Here is a 17,179-nt window from a genome sequence, read left to right on the forward strand (position 1 = left end):
GGGCCATATACCACCTGGTCAATCTAGCATTGGAGTCCTTCATACTATTTAACCACTTCAATGGAGCATGGTCCGTAACCAGAGTAAAATGGACTCCTGCCAGGTAATGCCTCAAAGCCTCGATTGCCCACTTTACTGTGAGGCACTCCTTCTCAATCACTGAGTAGTTTTTTCCCTCGGGAACAATTTCCTACTCTGAAAAAGGATCGGATGTTCCACTCCCTCTACACTACCCCTAGCCCTATCTCTGATGCATCGGTTTGCACTACAAAAGGCCTGTTGAAGTCTGGGCGTCTAAGGACGGGACCCTCTGATAGACACCTTTTTATGTCCTCAAACGCTCTCTGACATTCCCTTGACCATACCACTTGTGTAGGGGCACACTTTTTAGTGAGGTCCGTTATGGGGCTGCAACTTCCGAGTAGTTGGGGATGAACCGCCGATAGTACCCTGCTAAACCCAGCAGAGAGCGTACCTGCGTTTTTGTTTGGGGGGTCGGAAATTCTTTCAGGGCAACTACCTTGTTGGCTAGGTGTCCTTAATTTTCCACCTCCCACTGCATACCCTAAGTATTTGGTTTCCACCTTACCTAAAGCACATTTCTTAGGGTTGGCTGTGAGCCCTGCCTCTCTTAGAGATTTGAGGACCGCTTTCAGCCTATTTAGATGGGCCCGCCAGTGTTTACTATAAATGACAATGTCATCTAGGTAGGCTGCGGCATAAGCCCTTTGGGGTCTCAGCACTTTATCCATGAGTCTCTGAAATGTGGCTGGGGCTCCATGCAATCCAAATGGCATTGTCACAAACTGGTATAAACCCATGGGAGTGGCAAAGGCAGTTTGCACTTGGACTTTTCCTCTAAACGTATTTGCCACTATCCTTTTGTTAAGTACAGCGTGGATATATATTCCGCGTTACCAAGGGCGTCAATTAACTCGTCCACCCTTGGCATCGGATATGCGTCAAACTTGGATACCGCATTGACCTTTCGGAAGTCCAAACAAAATCTTACCTTCCCATCGGGTTTAGGGACCATAACTAGTGGACTACACCACTCACTGCATGATTCCTCAATCACTCCTAAGTGTAACATTTCTTGTACCTCGTTCTCTACCAGGGCCCTACGACTTTCAGGCAAATTATAAGGACGGGAACGTACTTTTACCCCAGTTGCTGTCTCTATCACATGTGAAATTAAATTAGTTTGCTCCTGCAAATCAGAAAAAACATCATGGAATTGTGTAGTTATTTCTAACAAGTCCCTTTTTTGTTCAGAGGACAACTGTCTACCCATTGGGATTTTATCGTCACCCACAATGTTCTCCCGTTGGGGCTGAGGACCCAAGTCTGTTTCCTCCTCCACCGGGTGGATGAATAGAGACTGCTGCATCTTCCAGGGTTTCAGCAAGTTCACGTGGTAAATTTGTTTACCCTTCCTGGACCCTGGTTGAGCGATCTCGTAATCCACATCACCCTTGCGGCGGAATACTTCGAATGGGCCCTGCCATTTGGCTAGGCACTTGCTCTCAAAACTGGGTAACAACAACATCACTTGATCTCCTGGGTGAAACACTCTCATACGAGCATTTTGATTGTAATGTCTCTCCTGACTGTCCTAAGATTCTCCCTAGCAAAATGCCCGACCACATCTAGGCGCTTCCTATGGTCCAATACATATGTAAGGGTATTCTGAGAAGGGGACCGCTGTTCCTCCCAGGACTCCTTTAGGAGGTCTAGGATACCCCGGAGTTGGCGGCCATACAGCAGTTCAAATGGAGAGAATCCCGTGGAGGCCTGGAGAACTTCCCGCACTTCAAACAGCAGAAAAGGGAGAAGTTCATCCCAGGCTCTCTTCTCTGAATCTACAAATTTCCTCAGCATCCCTTTTAGAGTTCGGTTAAATCTTTCCACCAATCCGTCAGTCTGTGGATGGTAGACCGATGTCCGAACAGACTTGACCTCTAGTAATTTTAAGACATCCTGCATCAGTTTAGCCATAAAATTTGTACCTTGGTCAGTCAACATAACCTGGGGAAGTCCAACCCGTGAGAACAGCTCCAATAACTTGTTGGCTACTTGCTTCGCCGTTGCTGTTCTCAGGGGGAACGCCTCAGGATATCTTTTTGCATAATCAACTATTACAAGAATAAACCTGTGTCCTTTCGCAGAAGGTTGTAGAGGTCCTCCCAAGTCTACCCCAATCCTCTCAAAGGGAACTGACACCAAGGGTAGAGGAAACAAAGGGGCTGGATTTTGTCCCTTCGGACTAGTTAGCTGGCACTCCGGACATGCCGCACATAACTTAGCAATATCACTACGCATCCCTGGCCAATAGAATCGGGACGAAATACGGTCCAATGTTTTATCCCTGCCCAGGTGACCACACCAAAGGACAGTATGGGCTAGAGTGAACACAGATTTAACAAACGCCTTGGGAACCAATATCTGTCTGGTGACCTCCCCTGTTTGTGTTTGTCAATTCACCCTATACAGGATATCATTTGATAATTCAAAATGGGGGAATACTATCACCCCCTGTGCATTCAATATCTGCTCATCAATTTTTACCACCCTATCATACTGCCTACCAAGGACTGGGTCTTCCCTTTGCCTCTTGCGAAAATCAGGGAGGTATAGGTCTAGTAAATTTCCAGGGCCCATATCCCCCTCCCTCTGGCCATCCCCAGCCATCACTTGTGACTTCTGGCTACTAGAATGGTCACCTTGAGATCCAGATTTCTGCAACCAGTCCTGTTTGTCAGAGCGTCTTTGCTTCCGAGTCTTTGGAACCCGGTGTCTACTGGGAAAAAGGTTTGCCGAGAAGGGGAACAGTTTGACAGGGTTCTTCTAAGCCATAGGATAAGGCTCCTCGTGAGAGACTGGAGCCATTAGGTCCGAAAAGAAAGGCCAGTCCCGGCCGAGCACAATGGGGGAGGGAACCAAGGAGTGACTCCTACTTCAAGGTAGGCCTCCTGACCTTTTACCTGTAGCCGGATTTTGGCCGTCGGATACCGTTTTACATCGCCGTGTATACTTTTAAGACTCCATGGAGAGTCAAAAGAACACACGTTAGGCTGTAACAGTTCCTGGAAGACCAGAGTTTTTCCAGAGCCCGAATCTACAAGGGCCTGGACGTTTTTTCCCCCAACCTGGGCTGGAAGTAGCATGGGCTTGTAATTCTCTACAGTGAAGGCCGAGGCGACGGTCCTGCTGAAGGAACAATCCATCTGTGGACAGTCCACATTCCGGTGGCCTTGTTCTCCGCAGGCGGAAAATGGAGAGGGTTCCCCCGCAGGAGGGAGCCGTGGATAGCGCTCCGCTGGACCGGATACTGGAGACCAGGCATCTGGTGGGTCCTGTGGGCGACGTCCTCGGAAGTTCCTCTCATTTGGCAACAAACTGACATCAGGAAGGGGATGAGGGTCTCGGCGGTGCCCGGCATTTTGACTTCTTCCTTGTTGGATGTACTACTCCTTTCGTGGCACTTGGCGGTTGCGCATGGAGGGGCCGTAGTTTCCCCGTTGTTCCAATCTCCCTCTTTGGGTCTCCGCAAGTGCTGGTGAAGTTGGATCCGTCGGGTCCAGGGCACTCGCCTTATCCTCGGCCCCAAGGAAGTTCTCAACGAGTCGGACCGCCAAAGCTAGGGTTTCAGCAGCATGGCGTTTTTACCACGAGCGTGTTCCAAAACCACTTGCTCAAGAATTGCCTCCTTAGTGCGCTCCTCGGGTTTTATCCAGCGAGTACACAAGTCCAATAATCGCTGAGCGAAGACCCGGGGTCTCATCTTAGCGGTGTACTTCAAGTTCCGGAACTGCTGCCGGTAGGTCTCTGGGGTCAGACCTAAGCGATCCAGTATGGCGGCTTTTACTTGTTGGTAGTCCATTGCCTGATCTGCTGGAAGGCCCTGATATGAGGCCTGGGCTTCTCCTATGAGGAGCGGGGCCAAAGCAGTTGCCCAGCGATCTGCAGCCCAGCCCTGAGCTTCGGCAACCCTTTCAAATGTCAGTAGAAAAGCCTCTGGATCCTTGTTCGGAGCCATTTTCCTCAGGAGGACCGGGGGTTTGTTCGCAAGTTCTGGACTGGCAGACCCCTGGAATTGGGACAGCAGCTTGGCCATCCGCTCATCCTGTGCTGCCTGCCGCTGGGTTAGGAGCTGGGTTTGCTGCTGCAATAGTAGTTGGGCCTGCTCCTGCATTAACAGTCCCTGCTGCCTGGTCTGCTCGCACAGAAACTTTAAAAATTCTTCAATTTTTCTCATTTTTGTGTGTGTGTGGCCCTTCAACTGCAGGAGCCTCTCAAAATCCCGGCACTTCTGACACCATATGTTGCAGGGTACATGCAACCACACACGCAGGTTCTCTTGATAAGGCTTCTTTATTGAGCCTTAAAAACATACAGCACTCAAAACAAAATAGCTTCTCTTCAGCTGACAAAAACAAAATAGCTTCTCTTCAGCATAGAAAACAAGGCAGCTTCTCTTCAGCATGCAGGACACAGACAGTTCATAACACATGTACTTTGAAAACAGACCTTATAGCAGTAATCTCTTCAGTATTTCAGTCAGACCCAAGCCTCCGCCATGGGGAGCCTGGGGTGGTATAATTATCACCTCGTGCAGCGCCTCCACCTGCGAGGGATCCCGGCATAGTGGGAGAAGCGCCTCACAGGAACCAATAGTAATAGTAAACACACACAGTATATAATAACAACCTTTACTGACAGCACATATAACATAACACCACCTCCCAGTATAATGAACACCCCGACCAGTACCACCAGTGAGTGTCCCAAAGTACATCGGGTGCTAGGCACCAATACCTTGATGTCCCTTTCCCAGTGTCCAGCCCACCAAAAAGTGTAGGGAGTAGCGTTATCCTGTGAACTGTTGGTGCTCTTGTTGAGGTACCGGCCGACTTAGAAATGAGGATCCGTCTGATCCAGCATCCTGGCCCTCTGTGATGGCGTTTGCCTCTGCATTGGGTGGATTCCGGTAGAGGGTCTCATCTTTAAGAGTCTTTGATAGCACCGCGGTGGTTTGGTCCCAGACCACAGACCGCGATCACCGCAAGGCATCTTCACTGTGTCCCTGACACTACAGTAAAATGGTATAAAAAAAAAAAACCTTATCAAACGTGGTGCTCTGTATACTAAGGTGAAGTGAGTAAATACAACAGTGAATTGTAATATCAACTTAATAAAAAATATTAGTGATACTCATACAAACACATATAGCGAATGCCGCTGTAACCCGGTGTAGGACTGCTCTCTCAGTCCTCGTGACAAGTGGAAAGGTGTGGATCATCAGGAAGCGCAAACATGTGAAAACAAAAAACAAATACTGATGGTGCAGTATAGTAGTGATAATGGCATGGGTGATATATTAGCAGGTCTATATGCAGAATACTCACAAACGTGAGGTGATAATGGACACGTAAAGGTATCTTTGGGTGGTGTGCTGCAAACAGTGCAATCAGAATAGCAATCTGGCACCCACCAAATGGATCACTCCAATGGACATGGTCAAAGGTTTAAAAAAGCATTCAGATCTCACGCAGTGGATCTCTGCAACCGGTTCAGTGGTGTCTCTGCTATCCCTCTGTGCTAGCGTGAGTGTAACGGATGCGTCTCACCGAAGACTGGAAGTGACGACATCCGCTTCCAGAGGTTCCGGTTGATGCAACGACGTCACTCTACGCGTTTCACCTTCTCGGTTTCTTCAGGGATGTCGTCACTTCCGGTCTTCGGTGAGACGCATCCGTGACACGCACGCCAGCACAGAGGGATAGCAGAGACACCACTCAACCGGTTGCAGAGATCCACTGCGTGAGATCTGAATGCTTTTTTAAACCTTTGACCATGTCCATTGGAGTGATCCATTTGGTGGGTGCCAGATTGCCATTCTGATTGCACTGTTTGCAGCACACCACCCAAAGATACCTTTACGTGTCCATTATCACCTCACGTTTGTGAGTATTCTGCACATAGACCTGCTAATATATCACCCACGCCATTATCACTACTATACTGCACCATCAGTATTTGTTTTTTGTTTTCACATGTTTGCGCTTCCTGATGATCCACACCTTTCCACTACAGTAAAATGGGGAAGCTTCCCTATCTAAGGGACTTTCACTGCAGCAGCCACAAACTACACGTGAGTGGGGCCTATTTGGGACTATGGGGATTCTCTGGCCTAGTCTGAGTGCCACTGACACTCAGACCCTCCCTTCTCCTTGTCTGTCCTGGCTCCAACTCCTTAATTCACTCCCTCACTGACTACTTGACTAACTGCCTTAAGGGCTCGTTCAGGGTGCCTGCTTTGGCATATGGAGGGCGCGCGTCCGCGAGTGCGCGCGTTGCTGGTGTAGGAGACGTCCGATCATCCCCTGCCGACAGCCTGGGCGTTCTGTCGTTCAGTGGGCGTGTCTTTGACGTCACATCCTAATCCTCCCGGCCAGAGACAGAGAGCAGGGATGAGGTGTTGCAGCCTTGAAATCATTCTGAAGAATGATTTCATTGGCTGCCTTGGTCCCTGTGATGCTGCTTCAGCTGCAGTAAACAAAATTTTCGTTTACTGAAGCTGTCGTCAGCGGCAACTCCTGGCTTCGGAGGCAGGGCAGTAGCTACCCTGACAACAAGTATTCAATTTGAATACTTTGTTGCTCACGGCAGCACGCACGGCAGCACGCCCGCCCGCCGAAGCCAGCACCTTGAACGAGGCCTAACTGTCTCACTGCCCTGTCAGCTCGAGCTCCCCTTACCACAAATGTAGCAGCCCTATTGGTTGCTTGTGTTCCACCTGTCTGCAGCCCCTGAGGCTGCTGGGGGTTGTAGTCCCCAACGGATCTATTCCCCTAATTGCCGGCACTCCTGCGCAAGCTCTCTAATGGCTGCCGCAACTACTGGCACATCTCTGCGCATGCGCTGTCTCACGCACGCGCGGCTACACTCAAGATGGTGTCGCTCTGTCAGCCGCGGGACTCCGGTGACACCGTCGCCTTGTCTATCAGGCCGCAGCTCCTGCACATCTCATGGGGGTGTGCACACCCCATCTCCCACGCGCCGCTGCAACCTCCCCACCCCACTCCACATGAGGTAGGGGGAACCGGAGGAAAGCTGAGGGGGAGCCTATAAGGAGACATGGCCACATTTATATGCTCATTTAGGGATCTGGGCAGTCCTTGACAAACTGCACTTTTAGATTCTTGCTGTAAGATTTTTTCTTTTTCTTGAACGCAACATTTTTTTAACCCCTTGAGCACCACTCTCACTTACTTGACCAGCTCACAACTCACAAGAGGCTTATTTACAGGGGGTGTAAGAAGAATACAGCAGGTGGCAGTAGCTGATCTGGAGAGGGGCTGCCAGAGGCTCAGGCACAGAAGGAAGTCAGCTCTTTAACTCACCCCGCTCTGTGTGACTGCATTTCCTGCAGCAGAGAGCACGGGGGAGACAAGGTCAGTGGGATCTGCTTCTCTGTAGAAACTTTCCAGGATCCTGTAACCTGGTTTTTGCGAGAATCTGATAAATAAATATCTCGTTTAGTGGCTTGTGTGTTGGGCCTGGGCGGATATCTTTTTCATTACAGCTGGTAAGCCAACAGTATAAAGCAGTAGCCTGGCTCTTACGTTATGTTCCTATATTCTTTAGCATTCTCTTGATCCAAATATATATTTTAATAAGAACTCAATGAATAAGTGTTGAAGAAGGAAAATAGACAGTTGTAAGTACTTTGGTTGTTTTCAGAAATAAGATGCAATTTAATAAGATTTATAATGTAAAATCTTATTTTGCTTAAGTTTAATAGATAATAGCAGACAGAATAAAGGTGGAACATATACTGATTTGTCTTCAGGACCAGATCCTGCATCTCTGGTTTAGTCTATCATCTTATAGTAGATTTCTGAGTGCTTTAAAATCACTTGACCTGGTATGTAGCACAAGGATTGATATCCTGCACTGATGGATTTGCACGTTGTTTGTAAAATGGGTTAAGAAACAAAGCTGAGGCTCTATTTAGCGTTATATGTTGCACTCAAAATGGCTGCCTAAACCCACTGGTCTCGTGGTCGTCCAATAAACCGCGCTGTCACCGGCGGGATGACGTTACTGTTTCCTATTGGCTGACCAGGGGCAGTCTTTGAAAAGCCAGGAAGGAACAACGCCAACGAAACTGGTCAGTATCTCGGGAGCCGGCAGGTCAGCGGCGCTAAAATTAGCGCAGTTCAGATCCTGAGACCCCCGGATGTGTCAATACTGTAAAAATAACAATATAATTAAGGCGGGATATCCACTTTAACACCGCTGCTGGTAGAGGGGCCAGACATCATTATTTTGCAGCGCAGAGGTTATAACCCATTTATATAAACTTCAATTAGTTTTGTTGTCCCTAATCGGTTTGGGGTTACACGGAGGCATGAGAAGGTGGAGCAGTTATTTCCCGTACTGCTTCTTACTGGTAATACCCTCCTACAGTAACAATGCAGAAGCTTGCTACTTTCCCGTCTCCAGGGAAATCATGCTGCATTTTGCATTAACAAATTAATGACATATTGGTAATATCTCTAATATGGGTGCATTGACTTTTCAAATGTTTAATAATGTTTTGATGATGGATGTGCCCCCTCCCCATCTGAAAGTGTCATTTGTGCATTTTTATTTCTGTTGGTATTTTTTAGTTTCATGTTGATGAAAATGTTAAGCTTGAAATGCGCAGTAGTTTTCCTTTGGGCTAGTTTTATATAAATACACGTAACTAGGAGTTAGCTATGCTATAAGGAATGTAAATAAATCTCGCAGCTCAGTATCACAATAGCAGAATTGGCAGCATATGACAGAACTGCTGTAACATGCAGTCTCTTCTATTTTATGTTCCTGTTATGCCAATCTGTTTATGATCCAGGGCAGACATCTTTGATCAGGGCTTTAAAAAAAAAAAAAATTAAAAAAAAAGTTTGGTCAGCAGTGACAAATTAGCAATCCAGTCACCTGGCTGCAATAGTTACATGGGGAGGAGGCATTTCCAATGTAAAGCCACTGGCAGGCAGCTAAATGAGTGAACTTATAACACTGAAATGTACAAATACGTGGGATGTGGAAGTCTGTTATAGTAATTAATTTGACATTTTAGCTGCTGTGTTTCACACTGGTGTAAACTTTTACACACACACCCCTCTTTTTGGGTGCTAGGATACCCATGTACATGGCGAGGCATATTTATTTATTTATAAAATATTTTACCAGGAAGTAATACATTGAGAGTTATCTCTCGTTTTCAAGTATGTCCTGGGCGTACACAGGTGTGATTATAATGGAAATGGTGGCTGTGATCCAGTATCAGTGACTCTTATTCCATCTAGGTTACCAGAGACCTTTTTCAAAAACGACTGCAAAAAAAAAAAAAAAACGGTCTAACTTCTCATTTTTCTTAGCTGCCTTTTAACTTTGGTAGGGTATATGTGGTCAGTTGCTTATATAATACACTCACACTCTGAACGTGAGCATTGCCATAGCAAGTATGAGAAAGTGAAACACATTTATGGATATCTTAAAGTGGAGATTATAAAACAGTTGGGTAGTTCAGTGTTGACTCAAATCCATCCAATTGTGGTGTTATGTTCTTATCCATCTGTTTCAACTATTGTTAGCATTGAATATGAATCCATTTTAGTAACAATGTACTGCAGCCTCAGAGCAGTTGTCATCCCTATGTTTCTTCTCATCTGCAGCCTTTCATGCCTGGGAAACTAACCATGGGCTCGGAGACACCATGATACGGCACAGCAAGCTGCAGAAGCAAGTGTTGAATCTGTATAAACAGTTTTTACGTGCTGGAAAGGCAAAACCTGGGTTTTTGCCCCGAATCCAAGATGAATTTCGGAAGAATGCAAAGATTCCTAAAATGGACGTCATGCACATAGAATATCTTCTTCGGCGTGGCCAGAGGCAGCTGGAGCAGTTAAAAGACATTAATACAAAACAATTGGGAGCCTTCATCAAAACCTCACACGTCTAAGAACAATAAAGGATACAGTGTGAAGAATGTTTCCAATTTTTCAAACCATCTGTATGTTCATATCAAATGTAAATTATTTTCAGGTTTGTAAACTATTGCGTGAATGTAATGTACACAATGTATAAGAATATATTTTTTCATAGTGTGCACAGTTACATAGTAGATGAGGTTGAAAAAAGACATGTCCATCAAGGTTAACCCAAGGGTGTGTAAACTTTGTCCGCTGCACCCCCCTGCCTGTCAGCCCCTGTGCTGGCCCCCCCCATACCAAAAATCTGGCGTCAAATCATGTGCGGGGTGACCTGCGGCATCATTTGACACGTGATGTCACATGGCCCCGCGGCATCTTTGGCGATGTGTCGGCGTGGCATCAAATGACAAGGTAGGATATACTGCAGAGGCCTCATGCGATCTCCTGGCACTTAATTTCAATGCCGTGGGGAAGAGCGCATGGCCTCTGCAGCAGCCATGCCCCCGACAGGTTAACCTATGCTAAATGTAGACAACAGATATAGAACTTAAACCCTAAATTTGTATTTTGACTCAGTGAAATATCATCCAGTGTTGTCTCATAAGGAGGGAGGGGGTTGGGAGAAGAGGGGGAATAAATTCTTGACTCCAATAATGGCATCAGATTTCTCCCTGGATCCACATCCTTCCCATGTTTACTTATTTCCTATATCCCTGTATGGCTTGTGTGTAGTCAGAGCTCTACTGTAGGTAATCAAATGTCTTATTAAAGCAAAATTGATGCAACATTTAATTTTGTGACTCTGAAGGGCCTATTCATTAAACTGCAGTAAAATAGGGCAACATATTAATGGTGGTGTTACTAATGAAATCTGTAGTTTACATCTTATTCAACAAGAATTATATATGCAAAAACATTGCAACTTACTCTTTTGCGCACACGAGAATTTGTAATATCTCATTCCCACATTCAGGGCTAGAGCAGTCACTACTACTTACGCCCGAAATATGTTTAAAGGGTTTAGCTAGGCAATTGCTTAAAAAACCCAACTGAAAACATCAGATATGAATTTTGCCTGTCTTTGGCTTACATCAAATTGAAATGTTATAATGGCAAGTTAATCTTGGTGTATTTTAATTTTTTTTTTTTTTTACATAGTCACCCTTAGATTGTGAGCTCTTCAGGACAAGATGTCGCTGCTTTTATCATTTACTTGCTACGCCTATTCCTGTTTATACTTTTATTTTCCCTGTGCTGTAATTTTGTAAAACAAAATATATAAATAAAATTCTACAAACCTACTTGGCTTGAATGTATTTTGAATACAGGCATCCTAGGTTATCCAACGGAATCTGTTCTGGAAGTAGTGTTGGATAGTGAAACTGTTGTAACGTGAGTCCCATGTTGATCAGTGGCGGTGAGCGTTGGATATGCCATTCGTTGCAAAGTGAAACGTTGGATAGCGAGGTCTACTTGTATTACTGATCTCATTATTTGACAGTATCCTTCAGCCACCTTTTAATGTTTTTTTAAATATCTTTTTCCATTAATATGCACATTAATCACCGGCCTGCACAAAGTCTCTTATAAATATAGTGGGATTTGTTTTCAAGCAGTAGTAACCTTATTGCTCAGTCTATTCTTGCATTTTAATAAATAGGCCCAATTGTGTCAAGATATGTAGAAATTATTTCTCCAATTACACCCCATTTGCAGCAGCATGCAACTTGGGCAGTGTAAATAGGGAGTAGTTACATGCAGCACAGATTGACATATCAAGCAGTATTACCCTGCATTACATTTTTAACCCATCAGGTTGGCGTTTGTATAAGTCGCTTTCTTCAGCAATCTGCACGAGATGTAAGAAACTTTAACACGCTTATTTAACCCCTTCAGTGCCCAAATGATGTACATCACACCAAAGGCCCCACTGTACATCATTGCCCTCTGCTCCTTTTGTTAGGGGCCTGTATGCGATTGGTGCTACAGGTTGCGTACCACACTGAATGGGGAAGGCGTCCCCTCCCTGTCATATCTGGAGTGATGGCCGGTTGAGAAACCGCATCACGTAATCGCTGTGAAGAGGGGTCTCATGATGCAAGTGCCAAAGCATCCACAGCACAACCCTCTGGCACTGAAAGAGTTAAGACGCCGAAAATGGTGCACTGCTTCAAAACAGACTTTTCTGTGCATTAATGCCCAGTGAGACCCTGCCACAGACCTGCCAATGTCAGGCTCAGGAGGACTACATGAGCTCCCCAGTCTCAATGACACATCAGCCCGAGTTCTTGCACATAACCAACCAGGCCAGTCACTACAATATTACACCTGGGAAAAAGTCAACTGAGGATTTTCCATTTTAATAAATATATCTGCTTTTTTCAGTGTGTTTTTTTTTAATCTTACAGAATGAATGCTTTGAAATCAGAATATAAATTTTCTATGCAACAGACATTGACCATATTAATGCTAATATTGTTTAGCATTATTGTACTAGACCTTATTCTACTTGGTTGCTCTAGTCATTTATGGATCCAGATTTACACTTGCTTATAACGTTTTAACTTTAATGCAAGTAAATCTTGGCACATTAGAAGTACATGATTTTCTATATTGCTTCTAAAACCATGTTGCATTTAATGTGTTTTAAATGCGAACAAAAAGGAATTTCTTATGGTTTACATGGATTATTGAATGGGGTGTAAAAATTGGCCACATAGGTAGTGAGAGGATGGATTAGATCTGAATTGGGAGATTTAATAGAAATCCTTTTTGGCCAAATCTTTTGTCCTACCTGAGAGAGATTGTGTTTCTACAAGTGTATATTGCCACGGCATTTAAAAAGACCAGAACAAATTAAATTTGAACACACGTTGAGTGAATTACAGCATTCATTACGTCATTTACCGAGTTACACAATTGAAATTCATATTAGCTACAGCAAATATATTGGTGTCGCTAGATTATCCTTGTACCAAAGGCAGCCGTTTAATCAGAAGACATTTTAGTAAAATAAAAATCTAGGTTTTTAAATGAAGAAAAAAAATTCTTAGAGAATACAGCAGTGTTAAGTGGAACAATTAACCCTTGAACAAACCATTTAATTGTTGAGTTAAATGACCTGCTCACTATAAATGTCAAGTGTTTTTATTTTCCTAACATTGAAAAGTACAATTTGTCTGCTATGTTCATAGCCAATGCATCACTGCTATTTAGAAGATCGTATTTTAACATTTAAAAAGAAATAGCACGCATTAGACATTTGCTTTTTAACAAAATATATTTTATTATGTGACTGGTCACATTGTGCAATTCCATCATTTTATAAACCAAACATTAAATGTCAATCTGCCCTATTGTAAGCTTCTTCATAGAAGAAAAACAGATTGCAACCTGGCTGTTGAAGATGTTATCTAACTAAGGTAAGTATGTTACACCTGGGAGTTTGACCAGGCTTCAGTTGGCCTTCTGATAGAAAACTAACCATCCATAGCGTTTGATTATTTTGAACCATGTTACCCCCTAACTTTTACAAGATCAAAGATTTATGCACACCCTCCTGTCAAATAAGGAGAAATAAAAAAGGAGAGTAAGTCCTATAAACACAAACATCACAAAAGCAAGTAGCAGTGTTACCAACAATGAGCCTGGTGTACATTTTTCCAAGTTATCCATACAGATACAAGACTGTTACTAACCAGAATGTGCTGGGATTAGTTAGAACTCAAGGACTGGACTAGTCTCAGAATTGGAGCCAATGCTGTGGCACTTCAAAATATCATCAGGGTTCCAGGATCACGTGGGGTCCTGGTGACAAACAGAAGTGCAGTGCCCTCCACTTCTGTTACGATTATGTTCACTTATCTACTCCCTGGGGTCCCTGAAGTGCCAGCAATTGGGAACATCCTAAGAGCAGCAATCAGGTTAAAAGTGGATTTAGAAATATTTTTTTTTACATCAATTTGTATTAACCAATTAAACAGGCCACTGCCATCAGTTCATGTTACACTCCTGTTTTCTGCACTGAAAATGATATCTCTATAGTCAAAATGGAATGTGTGGTCACTGCAGCTATTCACCATTTTCCCAAACAATCAGGCTTTTATATTAGAGTTGTAGATATTTCATAATAATGTGAATACATAGCCTTTCTAGCGCTGTATATGAAATGGCTATCCAATTTGTTTTATGGTTGACTTGATGCATCATTGTGGTCTTATTTTTCTAGCACAAAATTCTATTTAGTGACCTGAATGTGTTAATAGGAGAAAAGGGTGGGCCCTAGTAAGAGACGAGTCAATTTTACACATTAATTGCAGTGACATAGAGGCAGTGGTTGAAGAATTTATATTAAAAAAAAAAAAAAACGTTGTGCTCTCCCGAGCCAGACCTCAATTCCCAAATTCGGAAAAGCCATTTGGACCTTATTTTTGAAAGATGTATACAATATGGAAAGCAGGAAGGGAGAGGACCAATAAGACAATGCGTAAAGAAAAAGGTAATAATGCATGGGTCAATAAAAAAGTAGTGTTACTTCTTACTCCCCCATAGTACAGGGTTCTTCCACTTGCCATCTGTGGGACAAATGTGGCCCCGGAAGGTTCTTGGAATGACCTTAACGGTTTCTGTCAATTTCATTACAGCTGCTATTTTTTACACGCACGCACCAGTAGCCAAAAATATTATAAATGCTTACAAAATGTAACAAGGTATGATAACAAGTCCTTTTAGACAGTGAGTTAGTGAGTACATATATTTACATTACACGCATGGCCCCTAGTACTTGTAAACGTTTTATATTCCGGCCCTTATTAGTTGAAGAACACTGGCCTAGTACTGTACTATCACTCGGACTACTGGATACAAGTGGCTTTTTAATTTAAACTTGATATTTTATGACAAGCTTTGGATTGTTATACCCTTCTTCCGTTCTAGCATTGTTAATTTCCCCCCCAAAATAATCTACATTTAACATGCAAAAAACAAGAAAATAGAAGAAAAGAGAAGGTAGAATTAGAGGGAATGGAAGAAGGACAGAGTAATGGTAAATAAACAGACAGGGTAATAATTAGACAAAACAGAATGTGGAATACATAGAGAACCAAGCATCTAGCTAGAGGGCTGATGGTGGTTGAATGGGGGTAAAGTATGAGTATCAGTGAAGCAGGGAGAATAAAAATATATACAGATTTGTGACAGTGTTCGAAAACCTCAGATCAATAGTAAGTCCTCTTTTTGTAATGTCATAGCATTTTATTGCAGTTCAAATGTTTTTCTTTTAGAGGCTTTTAAACATCCATTTGATATGGATTTTTAGATTATGTATGGAATAATCTGGCTGTGAAAAAGTATGCAATATCTTTCTTCATGGTGCATTATTCTGTTCCCAAATTTGTGGGAATAAAAATGTGCCTGTAAGACTGCAGTATTCCAAACATTTAAATTCACTATTTGCCTGGAAAGTTCATTCTAACTACACTGGAATTATTTGACTTGCACAAACCCTTGTTTAACAGGGAAAAATGCAGTCCAAACAATGGTACGAACATACCAAACATAAAATGAGATACCTGCCTCTTACCATCTGCCACTAACTTCAGACTCCTGTAGCCTAACAGGAAAGCTCAGATAAGCAGTGACAACCAATGTAATCACAAAGAAAAATCAGAGCCTCTCAGTCCATGGGATGGAAGGAACCCAGGAGCACTGTTGAGAGCTGTGCAAGTAACAGCCACAAAAACGTTTTCCAAATGCTCGAAGAGCAATGAAGGGATTTATCTAACAGAGCAATAATCTGCTGGGCTTCACAGTTCTTCACATGTGCCATACTTTGCTGCCACTATCATATACATGTCAGTGCATGAAATAGTCTGCCACATGCCAATGGCAGGACAATTATGGTCACTTGTAGGCTTGGCTGACTTGCTACCTTCCAGTTGTGTGGGGCACAAGAAGAGATAGGGTTCATATTAGATTTGGCAACAACACTACTCATTCTCCAGCCTCGGACACCTTCGCAGAGAGTACCTAACCAGTGAGGGCACACTGATGGGGGTTGGGCGATACTTTAGAGCAGTGTTTCACAAAGCCAGTCCTCAAGAACCCCCAACAGGCCAGGTTACGGATATGCCGGCTTCAGCACCAGTAGCACAGTCATTTTCACAACCACCTGTGCTGAAGCTGGGATACCCTTAAAACCTGACCTGTTGGGGGTTCTTGAGGACTGGAATTTGGAACCACTGACTGAGTGTATGGGAAAAACTTGTTTAAACGTTTTATTTTTTTTATTTGATTCAATTATTATAGTTCTTGACCGTTGCAAACTATGCAAAAAATTGAAAAATCTTTTTGGGAGATCAAAATTAGTTGAAAACTAAACAGTAAATTAGATGGACATAACCGGGAGGCCAATATATATATATTTCACGCCATGCATGTGTTCAAAAGCCATTTACCTAATCTTTTTAGGTTAGCAGTTCTATCCTCTTTTAGAACATTCGTAGCAGCATTTAAAAGCCGGTGTTAAAATAAATTTGTTTACCTTTTTTTCATTCAATCACTGCAAAAAAAAAAAAGTACAATTTTTTTTTTAAATGTATTTTCAATAGCCAGGTTGCACACTAGTGAAACAAAGTTTGGCATTATAATAAAAAAATAAAAATCGCACAAGATGAAAAATTACACACATTTCTAAAAATAAACCTAACAAACTATGACGAGTTTATGTCTGCTGATCTGGCATTATATCTTGGGAGAAATTCATGAGCCACGGCCAATTTGTATGCGGTGTGGCGCTCTTAGATTAGCAGTTATTCCATAGCACCTTTAATCCAAGTAGTGGGTTTCTTTGTGGGGTTCTTTATTTTGGCATCCTGGAAGTTTTCAGCGTAACGTTCCCTGGCTTTCTCCCAGTTCTTTTTGTTCTGTGTCTTAATCGGAATTTCTTCAACAGACAAAGGATTGCTTGACCCCAGACCTGCCTTCTTCCGGCGGAGTTGAAGCTGAATCTAATAGACAAGAGGAAGACATATAGTCGAGTTTGCAATTAATGAGCATATAGTGTAAAGTTACAACCATTATGCCAAACCCAGTTATGTGCAGAATCTAGAAAGCCCCAACAATACTGAGGGTAGTCTATTTTTCCCTCACATTGGTTATGTATTTTTTTGTGGAGCTATGTGCTTGAAAATTAA

The 17,179-nt window shown here is 43.3% G+C and overlaps 1 protein-coding gene, 1 long non-coding RNA gene and 1 other non-coding gene across 4 annotated transcripts in view; 2 read left to right on the forward strand and 1 right to left on the reverse strand.

Annotated features, from left to right (window-relative positions):
- The window catches only part of LOC142489776 (uncharacterized), a 24,279-nt gene extending 16,827 nt beyond the window's left edge, over positions 1 to 7,452 (forward strand). For both annotated transcript variants that reach the window (XR_012799939.1, XR_012799938.1), the window contains one exon: positions 7,313 to 7,452. This is a non-coding gene — a long non-coding RNA (uncharacterized LOC142489776). The remainder of the gene's footprint in view (positions 1 to 7,312) is intronic.
- A 957-nt stretch (positions 7,453 to 8,409) lies between these two features.
- On the forward strand, positions 8,410 to 8,541 carry LOC142473433 (small nucleolar RNA SNORA47). Its single transcript, XR_012790078.1, has one exon. It is a non-coding gene; the product is annotated as a small nucleolar RNA SNORA47 (small nucleolar RNA).
- A 4,706-nt stretch (positions 8,542 to 13,247) lies between these two features.
- Positions 13,248 to 17,179, reverse strand: part of AGGF1 (angiogenic factor with G-patch and FHA domains 1) — a 32,958-nt gene continuing 29,026 nt past the window's right edge. The window contains exon 14 of the mRNA XM_075576671.1: positions 13,248 to 16,993. Coding sequence (XP_075432786.1) covers positions 16,796 to 16,993 — 198 coding nt within the window. The 3' untranslated portion in view covers positions 13,248 to 16,795. The remainder of the gene's footprint in view (positions 16,994 to 17,179) is intronic.

The sequence above is a fragment of the Ascaphus truei genome, chromosome 1, assembly GCF_040206685.1.
Source record: "Ascaphus truei isolate aAscTru1 chromosome 1, aAscTru1.hap1, whole genome shotgun sequence".
Taxonomy (NCBI): Eukaryota; Metazoa; Chordata; class Amphibia; order Anura; family Ascaphidae; genus Ascaphus; species Ascaphus truei.